Source organism: Oncorhynchus masou, chromosome 24 (genome assembly GCF_036934945.1).
Source record: "Oncorhynchus masou masou isolate Uvic2021 chromosome 24, UVic_Omas_1.1, whole genome shotgun sequence".
Lineage (NCBI taxonomy): Eukaryota > Metazoa > Chordata > Actinopteri > Salmoniformes > Salmonidae > Oncorhynchus > Oncorhynchus masou.
Genome location: NC_088235.1, coordinates 20,454,292 through 20,476,642, shown reverse-complemented (window position 1 = coordinate 20,476,642; position 22,351 = coordinate 20,454,292). Strand labels below are relative to the sequence as shown.

The 22,351-nt window shown below is 42.0% G+C and overlaps 1 protein-coding gene across 1 annotated transcript; it reads left to right on the top strand.

Moving 5' to 3' along the window:
* The first annotated feature begins 9,722 nt into the window (after positions 1 to 9,722).
* On the top strand, positions 9,723 to 21,611 carry LOC135511349 (uncharacterized). The gene is made up of 5 exons (XM_064932893.1): positions 9,723 to 9,755; positions 10,603 to 10,722; positions 19,037 to 19,204; positions 19,296 to 20,087; positions 21,411 to 21,611. The coding sequence occupies exons 1-5, from the start codon at positions 9,723 to 9,725 to the stop codon at positions 21,609 to 21,611; spliced, it is 1,314 nt and encodes a 437-aa protein (XP_064788965.1).
* The last annotated feature ends 740 nt before the right edge of the window (positions 21,612 to 22,351 follow it).

The window sequence follows — 22,351 nt, the reverse complement described above, 5'->3', positions numbered from 1 at the left end:
TCAAAACAGATACAACTCTCATATATCACCTCCCTTAAACTCTAAACTTTCTCATGAAGACAAGAAAGTTTCAATTCAAGGTGGCCTGAAGGCTATTCCATGAGCTGGGGGGTCATAAAACTTAAACGCATTTCTCTCCAGGTCAGTGGAGACCTGCAGGACCTCCAGAAGCAGCCAGTCCAGAGAGTTGGTCTGAACATGGCTGAATCTCCAGTTAATGGTGAGCTACAAAAAGTAGCCAATGAGTCAGGGACTCCCAGACTCCCAGCCAACAGAAGTATACAAAATGCAGTGATGTGTATGAATATTGTCCCCAGTGATAAAACACAGTGCTGAATGATGAATTTAAAGGTTTTAAAGCAGAGGCAGCCGCATGGATGTAGACTATACCACCATAATCAAGTACTGGGAGAAGCGTTGCTTGAACAATCTTTCTTCTACTTTCCAGAATTCTAGGATTCTCAACTTTTTTGTCACTTTGTCAATGTGTGTTTTAAAAGACAGCTTATTGTCAATCCAAATAAGTACTTATAATGGAGAACGTGCTCAATTTGGGCTCCCTTCAATGTGCAAATATCTAGGTTGTCAGAGTCAATATTATAAGACCTAGAGAACAACATAAACTTGGCTTTATTAGCATTTAGCACTGAGATCAGCAAGTGATTTTTTAATTGAGTCAAAACCATGCTGAAGGTCATGAATGGGCTCCTGTACTGAAGGGAGAACAGGGGTAAATAGCCGTATCACCTGCTTAGAGATGAATGTTGCCGGTTTTAACAGATAGACCAATATTATTTATAGTTGATGTCGGAAGTTCACATAGACCTTAGCCAAATACATTTAAACTCAGTTTTTCACAATTCCTGACATTTAATCCTAGTACAAAGTCCCTGTCTTAGGTTGGTTAGGATCACCACTTTATTTTAAGAATGTGAACAATGTGCCACAACTTTGGAAATATGCTTGGGGTCATTGTCCATTTGCGACCAAGCTTTAACTTCCTGACTGATGTTTTGAGATGTTGCTTCAATATATCCGCATTAATTTCCTCCCTCATGGTGCCATCTATTTTGTAAAGTGCACCAGTCCCTTCTGCAGTAAAGCACCCCCACAGACCAGAGGATATTTCTCCAAAAAGTATGATCTTTGTCACCATGTGCAGTTGCAAACCGTAGTCTGGCTTTTTTATGGCGGTTTATGAGCAGGGGCTTCTCCCTTGCTGAGTGGCCTTTCAGGTTATGTCGATATAGGACTCATTTTACTGTGGATATAGATACTTTTGTACCTGTTTCCTCCAGCATCTTCACAAGGTCCTTTGCTGTTGTTCTGGGATTGATTTGAACTTTTCGCACCAAAGTACGATCATCTCTAGCAGACAGAACGCATCTTCTGCCTGAGTGGTATGACGGCTGCGTGTTCCCATGGTGTTTATACTTGCATATTATTGTTTGTACAGATGAACGTGGCACCTTCAGGCATTTGACAATTGCTCCCAAGGATGAACCAGACTTGTGGAGGTCTTTTCTTTTGATCTTCCAATGATGTTAGGCAAAGAGGCATGGAGTTTGACGGAGACCTTGAAATACATCCACAGGTACACCTCCAATTGACTCAAATTATGTTAATTAGCCTATCAGAAGCTGGAATTTTCCAAGTTGTTTAAAGGAACAGTCAACATATTGTATGTAAACTAACTCCTGACCCACTGGAATTGTGATACAGTGAATTATGATTCAGTGAATTATAAGTGAAATAATCTGTCTGTAAACAATTGTTGGAAAAATGACTTGTGTCATGCACACAGTAGATGTCCTAACCGACTTGCTAAAACTATAGTTTGTTAATTAACAATACATTTGTGGAGTGGTTGAAAAACGAGTTTTAATGACTCCAACCTAAGTGTATGTAAACTTCCAACTCCAACTGTAAATAGTGAAGAACAAGACCCAAAATGGCCCCCTGTGGCACAGCTTTTGTAATATTGAGGAAACTAGATTTGATACAGTCAGTAAGCACACATTATGTCCTCTCTGTTTAGTAGTTCTTGTGTACTTGAATTGGCAGAAATGGACAGAACCAAATCCCTGCTTTACCCATATATATTATACAGTTATTATTGTTATTACACACTCAGTTCAACGCAACATGCCATTTTTTCAAAGATTTTACAATGCTACAGTTCATTTAAGGAAATCAGTCAATTGAAAGAAATTCATTAGGCCAATTCTATGGATTTCACATGACTGGGAATACAGATATGCATCTATTGGTTACAGATACCTAAAAAAAAGTAGGTGCGTGGATCAGAAAACCAGTCTCCTTCGCATAGAGTTGATCAGGCTGTTGATTGTGGTCTGTGGAATGTTATCCCATTCCTCTTCAATGGCTGTGTGAAGTCGCTGGATATTGGCGGGAACTGGAACACACTGTTGTACACAGAGCATCCCAAACATGCTGAATGGGTGACATGTCTGGTGAGTATGCAGGTCATGGAAGAACTGGATCATGTCATAGTATCTCTGTGCATTCAAATTGCCTTCGATAAAATGCAATTGTGTTCGTTGTCCGGAGTTTATGCCTGCCCATACCATAACCCTACTGCCTCCATGGGGCATTCTGTCCACAACGTTGACATCAGCAAACCGCTCGCCCACACGGCGCCATACACAATGTCTGCCAACCTCCCGGTACAGTTGAAACCATGATTCATCCATGAAGAGCACACTTCTCCAGTGTCCCATTGGCAATTGAAGGTGAGCATTTGCCCACTGAAGTCGGTTATGATGTCAAACTGTAGTCAGACCCTGGTGAGGACGACGAGCACGCAGATGAGCTTCCCTGAGACGGTTTCTGAGAGTTTGTGCAGAAATTCTTTGGTTGTGCAAACCCACAGTTTCATCAGTTGTCTGGGTGGCTGGTCTCAGACCCTCCTGCAGGTGAAGAAGCTGGATGTGGAGGTCTTGGACTGGCGTGGTTACACGTGGTTACACATGTGGTTGTGTGGCCGATTGGACATACTGCCAAATTCTCTACAGTGACGTTGGAGGCGGCTTATGGTAGAGATATTACTATTCAATTCTCTGGCAACAGCTCTGGTGGACATTCCTGCAGTCAGCATGCCAGTTGCACGCTCCCTCAAAACTTGAGAAATCTGGGGCATTGTTTTGTGTGACTAAACTGCACCTATTAGAGTGGCCTTTTGTTTACCCCAGCACACGGTGCACCTGTGTAATGATCATGCTGTTTAATCAACTTCTGGAAATGCCGCACCTGTCAGGTGGATGGATTATCTTGGCAAAGGAGTAATGCTAACTAACAGGTATGTAAACAAATATGTGCACAACATTTGAGAGAAATGTTCATCCCCTTTGGTGAAAGTATTCATCCCCTTTGGTGTTTTTCCTATTTCTATGCATTACAACCTGTAATTTAAATATATTTTTATTTGGATTTCATGTAATGGACATACACAATTGGTGAAGTGAAATGAAAATGTACTTCTTTCAAAAAAAAAAATGTAAAACTGAAAAGTGGTGCAGGCATATGTAATCCTCCCTTTGTTATGAAGCCCCTAATAAGATCTGGTGCAACCAATTACCTTCAGAGGTCACATAATTAGTTAAAAAAGTCCACCTGTGTGCAATCTAAGTGTCACATGATCTGTCACATGATCTCAGTATATATACACCTGTTCTTAAAGGCCCCAGAGTCTGCAACACCACTAAGCAAGGGGTACCACCAAGCAAGCGGCACTATGAAGACCAAGGAGCTCTCCAAACAGGTCAGGGACAAAGTTGTGGAGAAGTACAGATCAGGGTTGGGTTATAAAAAAATATCAGAAACTTTCAACATCCCACGGAGCACCATTAAATCCATTCTTAAAACATTTAAAGAATATGACACCACAACAAACCTGCCAAGAGAGGGCCGCCCACCAAAACTCCCGGACCAGGCAAGGAGGGCGTTAATCAGAGAGGAAATAAAGAGACCAAAGATAACCCTGAAGGAGCTGCAAAGCTCCACAGCGGAGATTGAAGTATCTGTCCATAGGACCACTTTAACTTCTCTAGGGTAGGGGGCAGCATTTGGAATTTTGGATGAAAATCATGCCCAAATTAAACTTCCTTCTACTCAGGCCCAGAAGATAGGATATGCATCTCAATAGTCGATTTGGATAGGAAACACTTTAAAGTTTCCAAAACTGTTAAAATAATGTCTGAGTATAACAGAACTGATTTGGCAGGTGAAAACCTGAGAAAAATCCATTCAGGAAGTAGGATTTTTTTGTGTGTACTTTTCTATTCAATTCCATTACAGTTTCCATTGACTTAGGACTCAAATTGAATTTCCTATGCCCTCCACTAGATGTCAACAGTCTTTAGAAATTGTTTCAGGCTTGTATTCTGAAAAATGAGGGAGTAAGAGCAGTCTGAATGAGAGGACCCTGCCGTGTCACTGAGCTTTTTCATGCGCATGCCCGAGACAGTGCCTTTCTTGTTTACCTTTTATATTGACAACGTTATTATTCGGTTGAAATATTATCGATTATTTAGGCTAAAAACAACCTGAGGATTTGAATATAACATCGTTTGACGTGTTTCTATGAACTTTACAGTTACAATTTGGATTTTTTTGTCTGCCTGTTGTGACTGCGTTTGAGACTGTGGATTACTGAAGAAAACATGCGAACAAAACAAAGGTTTTCGGATATAAAGAGAGACTTTATCGAACAAAAGGAACATTTATTGAATAACTGAATGTCTTCTGAGTGCAACAATATGAAGATCATCAAATCAAATCAAATCAAATTTATTTGTCACATACACATGGTTAGCAGATGTTAATGCGAGTGTAGCGAAATGCTTGTGCTTCTAGTTCCGACAATGCAGTAATAACCAACAAGTAATCTAACTAACAATTCCTAAACTACTGTCTTATACACAGTGTAAGGGGATAAAGAATATGTACATAAGGATATATGAATGAGTGATGGTACAGAGCAGCATAGGCAAGATACAGTAGATGGTATCGAGTACAGTATATACATATGAGATGAGTATGTAAACAAAGTGGCATAGTTAAAGTGGCTAGAGATACATGTATTACATAAGGATGCAGTCGACGATATAGAGTACAGTATATACGTATGCATATGAGATGAATAATGTAGGGTAAGTAACATTGTATAAGGTAGCATTGTTTAAAGTGGCTAGTGATATATTTACATCATTTCCCATTCAATTCCCATTATTAAAGTGGCTGGAGTTGAGTCAGTGTCAGTGTGTTGGCAGCAGCCACTCAATGTTAGTGGTGGCTGTTTAACAGTCTGATGGCCTTGAGATAGAAGCTGTTTTTCAGTCTCTCGGTCCCAGCTTTGATGCACCTGTACTGGCCTCGCCTTCTGGATGATAGCGGGGTGAACAGGCAGTGGCTCGGGTGGTTGATGTCCTTGATGATCTTTATGGCCTTCCTGTAACATCGGGTGGTGTAGGTGTCCTGGAGGGCAGGTAGTTTGCCCCCGGTGATGCGTTGTGCAGACTTCACTACCCTCTGGAGAGCCTTATGGTTGAGGGCGGAGCAGTTACCGTACCAGGCGGTGATACAGCCCGCCAGGATGCTCTCGATTGTGCATCTGTAGAAGTTTGTGAGTGCTTTTGGTGACAATCCGAATTTCTTCAGCCTCCTGAGGTTGAAGAGGCGCTGCTGCTCCTTCTTCACGATGCTGTCTGTGTGAGTGGACCAATTCAGTTTGTCTGTGATGTGTATGCCGAGGAACTTAAAACTTGCTACTCTCTCCACTACTGTTCCATCGATGTGGATAGGGGGGTGTTCCCTCTGTTGTTTCCTGAAGTCCACAATCATCTCCTTAGTTTTGTTGACGTTGAGTGTGAGGTTATTTTCCTGACACCACACTCCAAGGGCCCTCACCTCCTCCCTGTAGGCCGTCTCGTCGTTGTTGGTAATCAAGCCTACCACTGTTGTGTCGTCCGCAAACTTGATGATTGAGTTGGAGGCGTGCGTGGCCACGCAGTCGTGGGTGAACAGGGAGTACAGGAGAGGGCTCAGAACGCACCCTTGTGGGGCCCCAGTGTTGAGGATCAGCGGGGAGGAGATGTTGTTACCTACCCTCACCACCTGGGGCGGCCCGTCAGGAAGTCCAGTACCCAGTTGCACAGGGCGGGGTCGAGACCCAGGGTCTCGAGCTTGATGACGAGCTTGGAGGGTACTATGGTGTTGAATGCCGAGCTGTAGTCGATGAACAGCATTCTCACATAGGTATTCCTCTTGTCCAGATGGGTTAGGGCAGTGTGCAGTGTGGTTGAGATTGCATCGTCTGTGGACCTATTTGAGCGGTAAGCAAATTGGAGTGGGTCTAGGGTGTCAGGTAGGGTGGAGGTGATATGGTCCTTGACTAGTCTCTCAAAGCACTTCATGATGACGGAAGTGAGTGCTACGGGGTGGTAGTCGCTTAGCTCAGTTAACTTAGCTTTCTTGGGAACAGGAACAATGGTGGCCCTCTTGAAGCATGTGGGAACAGCAGACTGATATAGGGATTGATTGAATATGTCCGTAAACACACCAGCCAGCTGGTCTGCACATGGTCTGAGGGCGCGGCTGGGGATGCCGTCTGGGCCTGCAGCCTTGCGATGGTTAACACGTTTAAATGTTTTTAAATGTTCAAAGGTAAGTGATTAATTTTATCTCTATTTCTGACTTGTTTTCTGACTTGTGTAACTCTTCTACGGCTGGTTACTGTTTGTAATGATTTGTCTGCTGAGCTGTGTTCTCAAATAATTGTAAGGTATGCTTTCACCGTAAAGCATTTTTTAAATCTGACACCGTGGTTGGTTTCACAAGTTAATCTTTAAACCTATGTAAAATAGTTGTATATTTCTGAATTTTTATAATGAGTATTTCTGTATTTGAATTTGGCGCTCTGCAATCTCACTGGATGTTGGCCAGGTGGGACGCCCACATACCCTAGAGAAGTTAAGCCGAACACTCCACAGAGCTGGGCATTACGAAAGAGTGTCCAGAAAAAAATAAGCAAACATGTTTGGTGTTCGCCAAACGGCATGTGGGAGACTCTCCAAACATATGGAAGAAGGTACTCTGGTCAGATGAGACTAAAATGTAGCTTTTTGGCCATCAAGGAAAATGCTATGTCTGGTGCAAACCCAATACCTCTCATCACCCAGAGAACGCCATCCCAGCATCATGCTGTGGTGATGTTTTTCATCAGCAGGGACTGGGAAACTGTTCAGAATTGAAGGAATGATGGATGGAGCTAAATACAAGGAAATTCTTGAGGGAAACCTGTTTCAGTCTTCCAGAGATTTGAGACTTGGGCTGAGGTTCACCTTCTAGAAGGACAAACACCCTAAGCGTACTGCTAAAGCAACACTTGAGTGGTTTAAGGGGAAACATGTAAATGTCTTGGAATGGCCTAATCAAAGCCCAGACATCAATCCAATTGAGAATCTGTGGTATGACTTAAAGATCGCTGTACACAAGCGGAACCCATCCAACTTGAAGGAGCTGGAGCAGTTTTGCCTTGAAGAATGGGCAAACATCTCAGTGGCTAGATTTGCCAAGCTTATAGAGACATACCCCAAGAGACTTGCAGCTGTAATTGCTGCAAAAGGCTCTACAAAGTATTGGATTTGGGGGGTTGAATAGTTACGCACGCTCAAGTTCTGTTTTTTGTCTTATTTGTTGTTTGTTTCACAATAAAACATATTTGTTATCTTCAAAGTGGTAGGCATGTTGTGTAAATCAAATGATACAAACCGCCATAAAAATCCATTTTAATTCCAGTTTGTAAAGCAACAAAATAGGAAAAATGCCAAGGGGGTGAAGACTTTTGCAAGCCACTGTAACCATTTGGTAGTAATACAAGCTATGCATTCCATATTCTATGAGGTAAAACATGTTAAGGTGGAATTATCCAGGTGCTGTCTGTTCGTTAAAGCATTCTGTCACACATGGTCTTTCTCTTTTCCTCCAACCCAGCCTTTATAGACATACACACTCTGCCGTCCCATGGCCACGCCAGTGTCCTGGGCCATTGGGATGATGCCCAATGATGACCTCTGGCCCACTGTGCCCCCACCAACCTAGACCCCTGTTTCCCTGTGGGTGAGAGGGCACTCTACCAGCTGAACCCCTCAACATTCCACAACAACAGCAGAGCTGGAGCTCAGGCGGTCTGCCAGCTAAGGGGCCCCAGCCCAGCCATGCCCAGGGAAGCTCTACCTCTCGGCCCTTTCATGTCTGTCCAAGAGAGTGGTCACTGGGACTCATGTGGGTCTGGATGGAGGGAGGGAGAGACCCAGTGAAAAGTGGGGCAGCTGCAGACAGACAGGCAGAGGGTCACAGGAGAGAGAACAGAGCAGCTGTAGCCACAATCAAAGGTAAGCAGCAGGACAGACTTTTCAGAGGGGAGACAACGTGGTCAGAATTGTCCATTTTGGGTCAGCGACAACAGCATTCAAGTGATAAATGTGTCCCCAAAGTGATAGATGGCAAGATGAGCATCAAAATAAAGTGTTGGGCAATTCCATGATACAGTAGCGTACAGTAGAATAGAGTAGAATAAAGTAGAGTACAGTAGAGTAGACAACAGTACAGTAGAGTACAGTGGAGTACAGTAGAGTACAGTAGAGTAGAGTACAGTAGAGTAGAGTACAGTAGAGTAGAGTACTGTAGAGTACAGTAGAATACAGTGGAGTAGATTACAGTAGAGTAGAGTAGAATACAGTAGAGTACAGTAGAAATCAGTGGAGTAGAGTACAGTAGAATACAGTAGAATACAGTAGAGTACTGTAGAGTACTGTAGAGTAGAGTACACTAGAGTAGAGTACTGTAGAGTAGAGTACACTAGAGTACAGTAGAGTAGAGTACAGCAGAGTGCAGTACAGTAGAGTAGAGTACAGTACAGTACAGTAGAGTAGAGTACAGTACAGTACAGTAGAGTAGAGTAGAGTAGAGTACAGTACAGTAGAGTAGAGTACAGTAGAGTAGAGTACTGTAGAGTAGAGTACAGTAGAATACAGTGGAGTAGATTACAGTAGAGTAGAGTAGAATACAGTATAGTACAGCACATAACAGTGGAGTAAAGTATAGTATAGTGCAGTAGAGTGCAGTAGAGTAGAATACAGCAGAATATAGTAGAGTACAGTAGAGTAGAGTACAGTAGAGTAGAGTACTGTAGAGTAGAGTAGAGTACAGTAGAGTGCAGTAGAGTAGAGTAGAGTACAGTACAGTAGAGTAGAGTACAGCACAGTATAGTACAGCACATAACAGTAGAGTAAAGTATAGTATAGTAGAGTACAGTACAGTAGAGTGCAGTAGAGTACAGTAGAGTAGAATACAGTAGAGTAGTGTACAATAGAGTACAGTACGGTAGAGTACAGTACGGTAGAGTACAGTATGGTAGAGTACAGTACGGTAGAGTACAGTACGGTAGAGTACAGCACATAACAGTAGAGTAAAGTAGATTAGAGTAGAGTACTGTACTTTTCTTTTTTTTACTGTACTGTACTATACTGTAGTGTACTATGCTCTCCAAACTCGTGAATCATAGACGTCTATGATTGGTTCAGATTTGGTCCAGACTGGAATCATGGATGTCTATGTTTGGGTCAAATCAAGGCAGACCGGAACAAAAATCAACATCTATGGACGTTGAAGTTAAACTCGGTCTGGATGTGCCAAAAACGATGTCTGTGGACGTTACCATCAAGCCCAGTTTGGTAACTGATAACAGCATTTCTAGTTTTAATTACTTAACAATTCATAAACAAACTTGATATCAGTAAAAACACTATAACTAATTGATAGATCTACCTTTAATTGTTACTTCTATGAACTTTCATTATCCTCCCTCCTCATGAGAAATGGGAAAATGTCTTTAAGGTACATTATGTGTGTTTTTGGTGAGGGTATTACAAGACACAAGGTAATGTTTCAAACTTACACAAGGCAAATCATTTCTCCAAAGCTGCATATAAGTGTTGCTATTAGTTGGAAGGGGTCTTTACAATATAGTGTTATGTTGTATTTCTGATACCTTTTAAGTATTTTTCTCATAGATGTTTTCCAATACCCCTTTTACGTCTGTTTAACCAGAAATCAATGTCTTTGCTTATTCCTAATATTTAGGATAGAAAAATGTATATATGTCTTAATTAAAATGTTAATATGATATTTGAGCGAGAGTGACTAACAAAATCAATTGGGGCTCCCTGGAGCTCAGGGACCCTGGGCACATACCCTGCCTTGCCAGTTGGTAATTCGGCCATGATTACTACAAGTTTAGATAGCTGGCTAGACTAATTTACCAATCTAAAAAATGTAACAGACATGGATTAATTGAGTGACTGTCAGTGAAAACTGCTGATGCACGAGGAAAACTGCTGATGCACAACCAAGTATAGAAATGTCACCTTGTGTATTCTACTATTCTAACTCGCAACAGTAAGTTGAGACAATGACTGAGTTCCCCCCAAAATTACCCCGAATTGTCCTCAGATGGAGTTAGGGTCCTGAATATGTGTTTGTGGTAACATGTGTGTGACTGTGTGTGTGTCTTTGTAACAGCCCCTGCTGGCCTCTGCTCCCAATCCTACCACTGTGTCCCTCCCTCTGCCATCTGGGCCAGCCAGGGAGACTGGGCCTAAGCTGCTGTCTGACCCCCCACAACACAGGCCTCACATGGAGGTGTGAGGGGAAGGAGTCAGACCCTGGGGCCGAATGCCCACAAGGCTTCCACTAGTGTCCTGACTGGGACAAGAGTTCTAGAGCAGCCGCTGTCTGTAGCCTACAGTGGCAAGAAACTATGTGAATGCTTAAACTAATAACACACAAATAATTACACATTTTCATGTCCTTATTGAACAGCCCGTGTAAGCATTCACAGTGCAGGGTGGAAAAAGTATGTGAACCCTTGGATTTAATAACTGGTTGACCCTCCTTTGGCAGCAATAACCTCAACCAAACGTTTTCTGTAGCTGCGGATCTGACCTGTTCAATGGTCAGGAGGAATTTTGGACCATTCCTCTTGACAAAAATGTTTCCGTTCAGCAATATTCTTGGGATGTCTTGTGTGAACTGCTCTCTTGCGGTCAGGATTGTGACTGGGCCACTCCAGAAGGCCTGTTTTCATCTGCCATTCTATTGTTGATTTACTTCTGTGTTTTGGGTCGTTGTCCTGTTGCATCACCCAACTTCTGCTGAGCTTCATTTGGAGGACAGATAGCCTAACACTCTCCTGAAAAATGTCTTGATGAACTTGGGAATACATTTTTCTGTTGATGGTAGCAAACTGTCCAAGCCCTGAAGCAGCAAAGCAGCCCCAACACCATACTTTACAGTTGGGATGAGGTTTTGATGCTGTGTTCCTTCCAAACAACAACTGTAGTTTCATCTGTCTACAGAATATTTTACCAGTAGCGATGTGGAACATCCAGGCGCACTATTGCAAACTTTAGACGTGCAGCAATGTTTTCTTTGGACAGCAGTGGTTTCTTCCGTGGTGTTCTCCCATGAACACCATTCTTGTTTAGTGTTTTACGTATCGTAGACTCGTCAACAGAGATGTTAGCATGTTCCAGAGATTTCTGTAAGTTTCTAGCTGACACTCTAGGATTCTTCTTAACGTCATTGAGAATTCTGCGCTGTGCTCTTGCAGTCATCTTTGAAGGACGGCCACTCCTAGGGAGAGTAGCAACAGTGCTAAGCTTTCTCCATTTATAAACAATTTGTCTTACTGTGGACTGATGAACATCAAGGCTTTTGGAGATACTTGTGTAACCCTTTCCAGCTTTATGTAAGTCAACAATTCTTAATCTTAGGTCTTCTGAGATCTCTTTTGTTCTGGGCATGGTTCATATCAGGCAATGCTTCTTGTGAATAGTACACTTTTGTGAGTGTTTTTTATAAGGCAAGGCAGCTCTAACCAACATATCCAATCTCGTCTCATTGACTGGACTCCAGGTTAGCTGACTCCTGACTCTAATTAGCTTTTGGAGAAGTCATTAGCCTTGGGGTTCACATACTTTCTCCAACTTACACTGGGAATGTTTAAATGATGTATACAATATAAACAAGAAAAATACAATAATTTGTGTGTTATAAGTTTAAGCACGCTATGTTTGTATATTCTTGTGACTTAGATGAAGATCAGATCAAATTTGATGACCAATTTACACCAGAAATCCAGGTAATTCCAAAGGGTTCACATATTTCTTGCCACTGTATATCAAGCTCATCACAGCCTGAAAAAAAAGAAAAAAAAGAAAAAAGAATTCAAACGAAATTGTTGGACCAAATCATTCAATTCACACTGTTTAATCTAAATATGAAACTTTGTTTGAATAAATACATTAAACTGGACTACTTACAGAAACAAGTGTGGAATGAAATGTAACTGAATTAAATGTATTCATATTTTTTGACAGTAACTATGAATCTATTAATCATTCCTATTAATGGATGAAAATTGTCAGTGGAGAAAATAATTATAAACGGATAAACCACCGAATGAGAGATTAAGCACCTAACCTATCATCTAAGAGTTAATTGAATCTTATGGAATTATGCCTGCCCATGGCAAAAACAGTTTTATAAACTGGGTGGTTTGAGCCCTGAATGCTGATTGGTTGACAGCCATGGTATATCAGACCATATACCATGGGTATGACAAAATATTTATTTTTACTGCACTAATTACATTGGTAACCAGTTATAATAGCAATAAGGCACCTCTGTGGTTTGTGGTATATTGTCAAGATACTACGGCTAAGGGCTGTATCCAGGCACTCCGCGTTGTGTCGTGCAGAAGACCAGCTCTTAGCCGTGGTATATTGGCCATATACCACACCCCCACGGGCCTTATTGCTTAATTATATAGCTCCCCACTTTGAATTAAATCAAGCCTTCATAGTAGACACTAACATAGGCCTGACACATGACTAAACTTGGTAACACTTTCTACACCTTAATAACAGTAGTAACAACACATTAACAACATGGTAGTTACATAGTTATTACTATGTAATTAAATACTAATAGGGTTTAGCAGTATCAGTTATTACACAATTGGGACAAGGACTGTGTAATTTCACATCCACTTTCTGAAAGTTATTGCACATGTGTAATTATTAATGTCATGTAGTTACTCGAAACAAGGTCACAATTTGGTTGGCATTATTAACATGGTAATTCATAGGTGACTTTCAAATGTGTTACATAGTGGAACAAGAAAATGTGTAATACCATTGGTACATGTGGAATAACCTTCAGCAATTGGATGTATGCTTGTTCCAATTTTGTAATAACTGATACCAGTAAACCCTATTACCATGTAATTACATAGGGACAACTTAAAGAGACTGAACGGGAGCTTAAGCACAAACAAATCGTAACATATTGTATGAATTGGAATTCGTAACACATCATATGAATTGCAGGGGGAATTATAGAAAGAAAATGCAGGACGTAATATATTATACGAAAGTGATGATGTGTACACAAATGTGTAACATTTTCTGGGGCCCGTTTTGGCTAATGAGCACCACTTTCAAAACTACTGGCTGAAATTATGCAAAACCTTTATAACGTATCTCTTCTGTAAAGTGCTCCTTACCTCTTAGCGGTGTGCAGTTCAATCTTTCCCCACATGGGTGGCTGGTGTACTAGTAGTGTGAAGTAATCTGAAAAGGCTTTCACTGAAAGAACAGATAGAACTGCAGCTATGGCTATAACACCATGATGAAACTGAGACAGAACAGCAATATTGAATACAGCCAAATGAATCAGTTATTAACCATAGTGACCGATCCTTAGAAATATCTCCACATTCTACAAAACAGACCAAAAGAAAAAGCCACATCCAGTTATAGTTTTGCACAGACAGCTGAGAACTGCTATGTGGAACTTCAACAGAGTTATTTCCAGATGTTATGGTGAAACAGACTGTTTAAGTGAATCAGATCAGATGACCTTGTTTCCACTTCGTGTCTGATGTCAACCCCCACCACATCCAGACACCTGTCTGTTTGTCAGACACAACTGAGTCATCCAATACAGAAACAACTCAGAGAAATAGAATAGAAGAGAATGGAGCAGGATAGAATAGAAAACAACAGAATGGAGTATAACATTATCAAATTGAATAGACTAGAACAGAACCGAACAGAATGGAACATAATAGTATAGAATAAAACAGGATAGAACATAATAGAACAGAATATAATTGAATATAATAGAACATAATAGAATTGAACAGAACAGACTAGAATATAACATTATAGAATATAACAGAGTATAACAGGACAGAACAGAATAGAACAGAATGGAATAGAAGAGAATGAAACAGAAAGTAAAATAATAGAATAGAACAGAATAGAATGGAACAGAATAGAACATAATAGAGTAGAACAGAATAGGATATAACATAATATAATATAACATAAAAGAGCAGAGCAGAATAGAACAGAATAGAATATAACATAATATAATATAATACAACAGAATAGTATAGAATGAAACAGATTAGAACAGAATATAATAGAACATAACAGAATAGAACACAATATTATATAATAAAACAGAATAGAACAAAATAGAAAATAATACAACAGAATACAACAGAATAGATTATAACAGAATAAACCAAATATAATATCAATCAATCAAATGTATTTATAAAGCCCTTCTTACATCAGCTGATGTCACAAAGTGCTGTACAGAAACCCAGCCGAAAACCCCAAACAGCAAGCAATGCAGATGTAGAAGCACAGTGGCTAGGAAATACTCCCTAGAAAGGCCGGAACCAAGGAAGAAACCTAGAGGGAAACCAAGCTATGAGGGGTGGTAAGTCCTCTTCTGGCTGTGCCGGGTGGAGATTATAACAGAACATGGCCAAGATGTTCATAGATGACCTGCAGGGTCAAATAATAATCAAAGTGGTTGTAGAGGGTGCAACAGGTCAGCAACTCAGGAGTAAATGTCAGTTGGCTTTTCAAAGCTGATCATTCAAAGTATCTGTCACGATTGTTGGAAGAATAAATGGACCAAGACGCAGCGTGCGTAGTTCCACATGTTTAATTATTGAAACTCACCAAGACAATACAGAAACAAACGAAACGTGAAGTAATGGAGTGCTCACAGGCACTACACAAAAACAAGATCCCACAAAAACCCAGTGGAAAAAGGCTGCCTAAATATGATCCCCAATCAGAGACAACGATAGACAGCTGCCTCTGATTGGGAACCATACCAGGCCAACATAGAAATGAAAAAACTAGACTACCCACCCTAGTCACACCCTGACCAAACCAAAATAGAGAATAAAAAGGATCTCTAAGGTCAGGGCGTGACAGTATCTCTACCTCGCCCGCTGTCACGGAACTGAGGAGAACATCATAGAACAGAACAGAATTGAACTGAATATTATATCATAGAACATATTAGAAAAGAACAGATTAGAACAGAATATTATATCATAGAACAGATTAGAATAGAACAGAATATTAGATCATAGAACAGAAGAGAACAGAACAGCATAGAATAGAACAGAATATTGTAGAATAAAAACGACTAGAACATAATATAATAGAACAGAATAGAACAGAACAGAATAAAATAGATAAAAAATAATATAACGTAATATAATAAAACAGAACAGAATACAACAGAATAGAACATAATATTATATCAGAACAGAATAGTATATAATATAACAGAATATGACAGAATAGAATGGAACAGAATATTATATCATGAACAGATTAGAATAGAACATAATAGAACAGAATGGAACAGAATAGTATAGAATAAAACAGAATATAATAGAACAGAACAGAAAAGAACGGAATACCATATGATAGACTAGAAAATAATATTATATAATAGGAAGAATATTATTTTTATGGCAAGGCGATCCCCTAGGGGAACTCCCCCCTCCCCATTCAGCAGAAAAGGTGGCGCATGGAATTCAAAAATATTCTTTAAAAATGTTTAACTTTCACACATTAACAAGTCCAATACAGCAAATGAAAGATAAACATCTTGTTCATCTACCCATCAAGTCCGATTTTTTAAAAATGTTTTACAGCGAAAACACAACATATATTTATGTTAGACCACCACCAAATAAAAAAAAACACAGCCATTTTTCCCAGGCAGAGATAGAGTCACAAAAGCAGGATTAGAGATAAAATGAATCACGAACCTTTTGAAAATCTTCATCAGATGACACTCATATGACATGTTACACAATACATTTAAGTTTTGTTCGATAATATGCATATTTATATCCACAAATCTCGGTTTACATTGACGCCATGTTCAGAAATGCCTCCAAAATATTCGGACGAATTATAGAAAGCTACGCCAGATAACAGAAATACTCATCATAAACTTTGACTAAAGATACATGTTCTACATGTAATTAAAGATAAACTGGTTCTTAATGCAACCGCTGTGTTAGATTTCTTAAAAAACGTTATGAAAAAAGCCTAACATGCAATAATCTGAGACGGCGCTCAGACGTATATATATTTCTCTGCCATGTTGGAGTCAACAGAAATACGAAATTACATCATAAATATTCCCTTACCTTTGATGATCTTTCATCAGAATGCAGTGCAAGGAGTCCTAGTTCCACAATAAATCGTTGTTTTGTTGCATAATGTCCAATACTAGTGTCCAATTAGCTGCATTTGCTAGCACTTTCAGCTCGCGTGCCCAAAAGCTGACGCTGGTCCAGCAAAACTCGGACGAAAACTTCAAAAAGATATATTCCAGGTCGAATAAACTGGTCAAACTAAGTAGAGAATCAATCTTCAGGATGTTATTTTCATATATATCCAATAACGTTCCAACCCGATCATACGTTTTCATCTGCAGCCAAATGGAACGACAGTGACACCCACAGAGAAATGCGCCACAGGGAAATGGCATTCTGCCTGGACAGTGTCCATTTCCCCTCCCATTCGGTCAAAGTTCACACCAGAGGCTCCATTCCACGTTCTACTGAATGAGGACATCTAGTGGAAGGCGTAGGAACTGCTACCAGATCCATATCTGGTTTGGAAGGGAAGGGGCGATGATGTCAAATTTGACCCACATTCAGAATTTCACTTCTTGTTTGGAAGATTGCCTGCCCTATGAGTTCTGTTATTCTCACAGACATAATTCAAATAGTTTTAGAAACGTCAGAGTGTTTTCTATCCAATAGTAATAATAGTATGCATATATTAGCAATCTAGGACAGAGTAGGATGCAGTTTACTATGGGCACGCAATTCATCCAAAGTGAAAATACTGCCCCCTATCCCCAACAAGTTTTAAGTGATAAGGACTGAGAAACCAGTGTTTGGAGGATACATTAGCAGGGGTTTTGTGCCAATACAGCATATATCCTCTAAACACCGGCTTCAAAGGCATTATCACTTTTATACAACAGGATACCAACATATTAAAATAATGATTTACATATTTTCATTATTTTCATTGACTAACTTATTCACACTATTTCATCCTTCCACAAGATATGGTCCCGACACAAATCTAGGGTAGCTACCCAAGACAGCTGGTTGTTCGTTCTATCGGTTCGGGTTGCCAGAGACGCGACCCAGTCGTTCAGTCTTTTTGTTCTGTATCTATGGACTCACGTTCATTCTAAATGTTCCATTGCCATACTGTCTGACAACGTTCTTATCACTTGCTTGCTAGCTAGCCAACTAAGGCTAACTTACAGTCACAATCAAAAAAGGGCAGCCAGAATAACAGCAAAGTAACAGCATTTATATTTGTTTAAGCTGTTTTCTAGTGACATTTATTTGGATAGATCCATAACAAATGAACTAATGAGGTGCGATTTCGCGTAGAAAATGTGCTCACTTGTCCGGACACTTGTTCAGAGGAGCTAGCCAACAACACAGCAAACACAATCACTGCAAACTGAAGCTGGAAAGACTGTAAACTAGCTGCACTTTGTAAGGATTAGACACATCCGTTGTATAAAGCTCTATAGTAACATTATAATCTAAACGCAGCAAAAAAAGAAACGTCTTCTCACTGTCAACTGTTTATTTTCAGCAAACTTAACATGTGTAAATATTTGTATGAACATAAGAAGATTCAACAACTGAGCCATAAACTGAACAAGTTCCACAGACATGTGACTTACAGAAATTGAACAATGTGTCCCTGAACAAACGGGGGGGTGAAAATCAAAATGAACAGTCAATATCTGGTGTGGCCACCAGCTGCATTAATGCCTTAAGTACTGCAGTACATCTCCTCTTCATGGACTGCACCAGATTTTCCAGTTCTTGCTGTGAGATGTTACCCCACTCTTCCAACAAGACACCTGCAAGTTCCTGGAAATTTCTGGAGCGAATGGCCCTAGCCCTCACCCTCCGATCCAACAGGTCCCAGACGTGCTCAATGGGATTGTGATCCGGGCTCTTCGATGGCCACGGCAGAACACTGACATTCCAGTCTTGCAGGAAATCACACACAGAACGAGCAGTATGGCTGGTGGCATTGTCATGCTGGAGGGTCATGTCAGGATGAGCCTGCAGGAAGGGTACCACATGAGGGAGGAGGATGTCTTCCCTGTAATGCACAGTGTTGAGAGTGCCTGCAATGACAACAAGCTCAGCCCGATGATGCTGTATGTGACACATCGACCCAGACCATGATGGACCCTCCACCTCCAAATCAATCCCGCTCCAGAGTACAGGCCTTGGTGTAACACTCATTCATTCAAAAATAAATGCGAATTTGACCATCACCCCTGGTGAGACAAAACCGTGACTCACATTTCACATGATTTATTACAAGACTTAGTTGAGGTTTAGGTATTATTGAATGATTTGTCCCAAATACAATGCTATTTGTTTTTTTTAAATATTTAGGACAAACTTATTCCTTGCCACCCATTCTGAAACTAGCTGCAGCTCTTTGTTAATGTGTCCTCATGGTCCACCCCCACAATATGTCTTCATGGTCCACCCCCACAGTGTGTCCTCATGGTCCACCCCCACAGTGTGTCCTCATGGTCCACCCCCACAGTGTGTCTTCATGGTCCACCCCCACAGTGTGTCCTCATGGTCCACCCCCACAGTGTGTCTTCATGGTCCACCCCCACAGTGTGTCTTCATGGTCCACCCCCACAGTGTGTCCTCATGGTACACCCCCACAATGTGTCTTTATGGTCCACCCCCACAGTGTGTCTTAATTGTCCACCCCACAGTGTGTCTTCACGGTCCACCCCCACAGTGTGTCCTCATGGTCCACCCCCACAATGTGTCTTCATGGTCCACCCCACAGTGTGTCCTCATGGTCCACCCCCACAGTGTGTCTTCATGGTCCACCCCCCACAGTGTGTCCTCATGGTCCACCCCCACAGTGTGTCCTCATGATCCACTCCCACAGTGTGTCCTCATGGTCCACTCCCATAGTGTGTCTTCATGGTCCACCCCCACAGTGTGTCTTCATGGTCCACCCCCACAATGTGTCTTCATGGTCCACCCCCACAGTGTGTCCTCATGTTCCACTCCCACAGTGTGTCTTCATGGTCCACCCCCACAGTGTGTCCTCATGTTCCACTCCCACAGTGTGTCTTCATGGTCCACCCCCACAGTGTGTCTTCATGGTCCACCCCCACAGTGTGTCTTCATGGTCCACCCCCACAATGTGTCTTCATGGTCCACCCCCACAATGTGTCTTCATGGTCCACTCCCACAGTGTGTCCTCATGTTCCACTCCCACAAGTGTGTCCTCATGGTCCACTCCCATAGTGTGTCTTCATGGTCCACCCCCACAGTGTGTCCTCATGGTCCACTCCCACAGTGTGTCCTCATGTTCCACTCCCACAAGTGTGTCCTCATCGTCCACTCCCACAAGTGTGTCCTCATGGTCCACTCCCATAGTGTGTCTTCATGGTCCACCCCCACAGTGTGTCCTCATGGTCCACCCCCACAGTGTGTCTTCATGGTCCACCCCCACAGTGTGTCTTCATGGTCCACCCCCACAATGTGTCTTCATGGTCCACCCCCACAGTGTGTCTCGGTTTGTTCAATCTACTATCATCAAATCTGAGTATGTTCAGTCTGCTACCATCAAGTCTGAGTTTGTTCAATCTGCTATCACCAAGTCTGAGTTTGTTCAATCTGCTATCACCAAGTCTGAGTTTGTTCAATCTGCTATCACCAAGTCTGCAAACTGGTCTCTTCCTCGGGACAATAATAGATTGTTATCCACGGTGCATGATGTTGGTCTGGCCCTTGTGTCATGTGTGCATACTTCACAATGGCCTTATTTGATGCTCATTGCTTGTTCTGCAGGCATGTGCCTCATCGGTTGAGTGTGGTTAAGGTTAGGGTTAGATTTAAAATCAGTTTTTAGACTTTGTGGCTGTGCTAGCTAGTGACCAATCTGCAGAGCTGCTTCCAGAACAAGATTTCTGATGAAAAACGCTAACCTGCAGACAGTATTGGCCATTTGAAAGTGATCACAATCGAAACTGGAGTGCAGTGAATTTCCCTAATGTGGTGTGCTGTTCCTATTTGGATCCAGTGCTGTTCCCTGATATGGCAAGACTGATCAATGGTGTGTGGCTGGCTTGCTCAGCCTGGCCCGTCCTTCTCTCTCTATTGCTCTGAAATTAAATAATTATCTCAAGGGTGCTCCCCCTGGGTACATATAGAAATAGAATTTAGCGTGGTTCATTTCAGCACAGCTGAAGGCGGTTCTGTGGCAACAGGCTCACAACAGCAGGGCTGGATCTTCGTCCCACTGGATCTCAGCTCGCCACTGTGTCTGTCTGATGCGGAGGGAGGGTGCAGGGGAACAACATGGGGAATTGTGGGCATGATAGAGCCAGGCATGATATTAACAGCAGCTCTCTGTCCTTCCTCCTCCCCTCTAGTACTATAGATTAGTACTACACAGACCTGAGCTATCAGAGCTATCACCATATATTCTGTGACTCTCCTTTTATTCATGTGCTCTGTCTTATGCCAGTCTGCTGTGCAAGGTAATGATTAGGAAGCTCCGTAGCCAATAAGACTATGGCTGAACCCCCCCCCCCCCCCCTTCAGCCCTATCATATACCCAGTGTGTACACCCTGGGGATTTTATAGACTTCGATATGTCACACAGCCAGCCAATAACAGATCTTTCTGGGAGGCTCCATCTCTAAGGGTTTTCTGTCTGGGTAATTCCAGGGTGGGTTATCTTTTGTGAAACACACAATTTGATCTGTTTTTCTCCCTATAACTGCTGTTATCTAGTGTGATGCTTTCACAGCTCAGACCAAAATGAATTTAGAATTTACTCTAACTTTTTACAACGCAAACAAACGTTCCCTCAGCCAGTGTTTCCCAACTCCAGTCCTTCAGTAACCCCAACAGCCCAATTCCAGTCTTCCAGTTCACCAACAGCCCAATTCCAGTCCTCCAGTTCACCAACAGCCCAATTCCAGTCCTCCAGTACATCCAACAGCCCAACTCCAGTGCTCCAGTTCCCCCAACAGCCCAACTCCAGTGCTCCAGTTCCCCCAACAGCCCAACTCCAGTGCTCCAGTTCCCTTAACGGCCTAACTCCAGTCCTCCAGTTCCCCCAACGGCCCAACTTCAGTCCTCCAGTTCCCCCAACAGCCCAACTCCAGTCCTCCAGTTCCCCCACGGCCCAACTCCAGTCCTCCAGTTCCCCCAACGGCACAACTCCAGTCCTCCAGTTCCCCCAACGGCCCAACTCCAGTCCTCCTGTTCCCCCAACAGCCCAACTCCAGTCCTCCAGTTCCCCCAACAGCCCAACTCCAGTCCTCCAGTTCCCCCAACAGCCCAACTCCAGTCCTCCAGTTCCCAATGACAGTTAAGCTGAAGGACTGTTTCCAGGTATGGCCGTTTAGATTTGCATTTAGTGGACATATTCCCCACAAAGTGGGGTGGTTGTTCGCAACGATGTGATGTGCCATTTCTGTTCAAGGTTAAGCAGATCGACTTTTCTGATTTTGAGTGGGCATTGTTTTAACAAAGCTTTTGACCTTTTCTTCGCAACCTTTGTATCTGTAACGGATCTCGTCCTCCTCTTCAGAGGAGGAGTAGCGAGACGGATCGGAAAACCAATGCGCAGCGTCGTAAGTGTTTAAAACTTGTTGAGGATAGGGGGCAGTATTTTCACTTTGGATGAATTGCGTGCCCATAGTGAACTGCATCCTACTCTGTCCTAGATTGCTAATATATGCATATTATTATTACTATTGGATAGAAAACACTCTGAAACTGTTTGAATTATGTCTGTGAGTATAACAGAACTCATAGGGCAGGCAA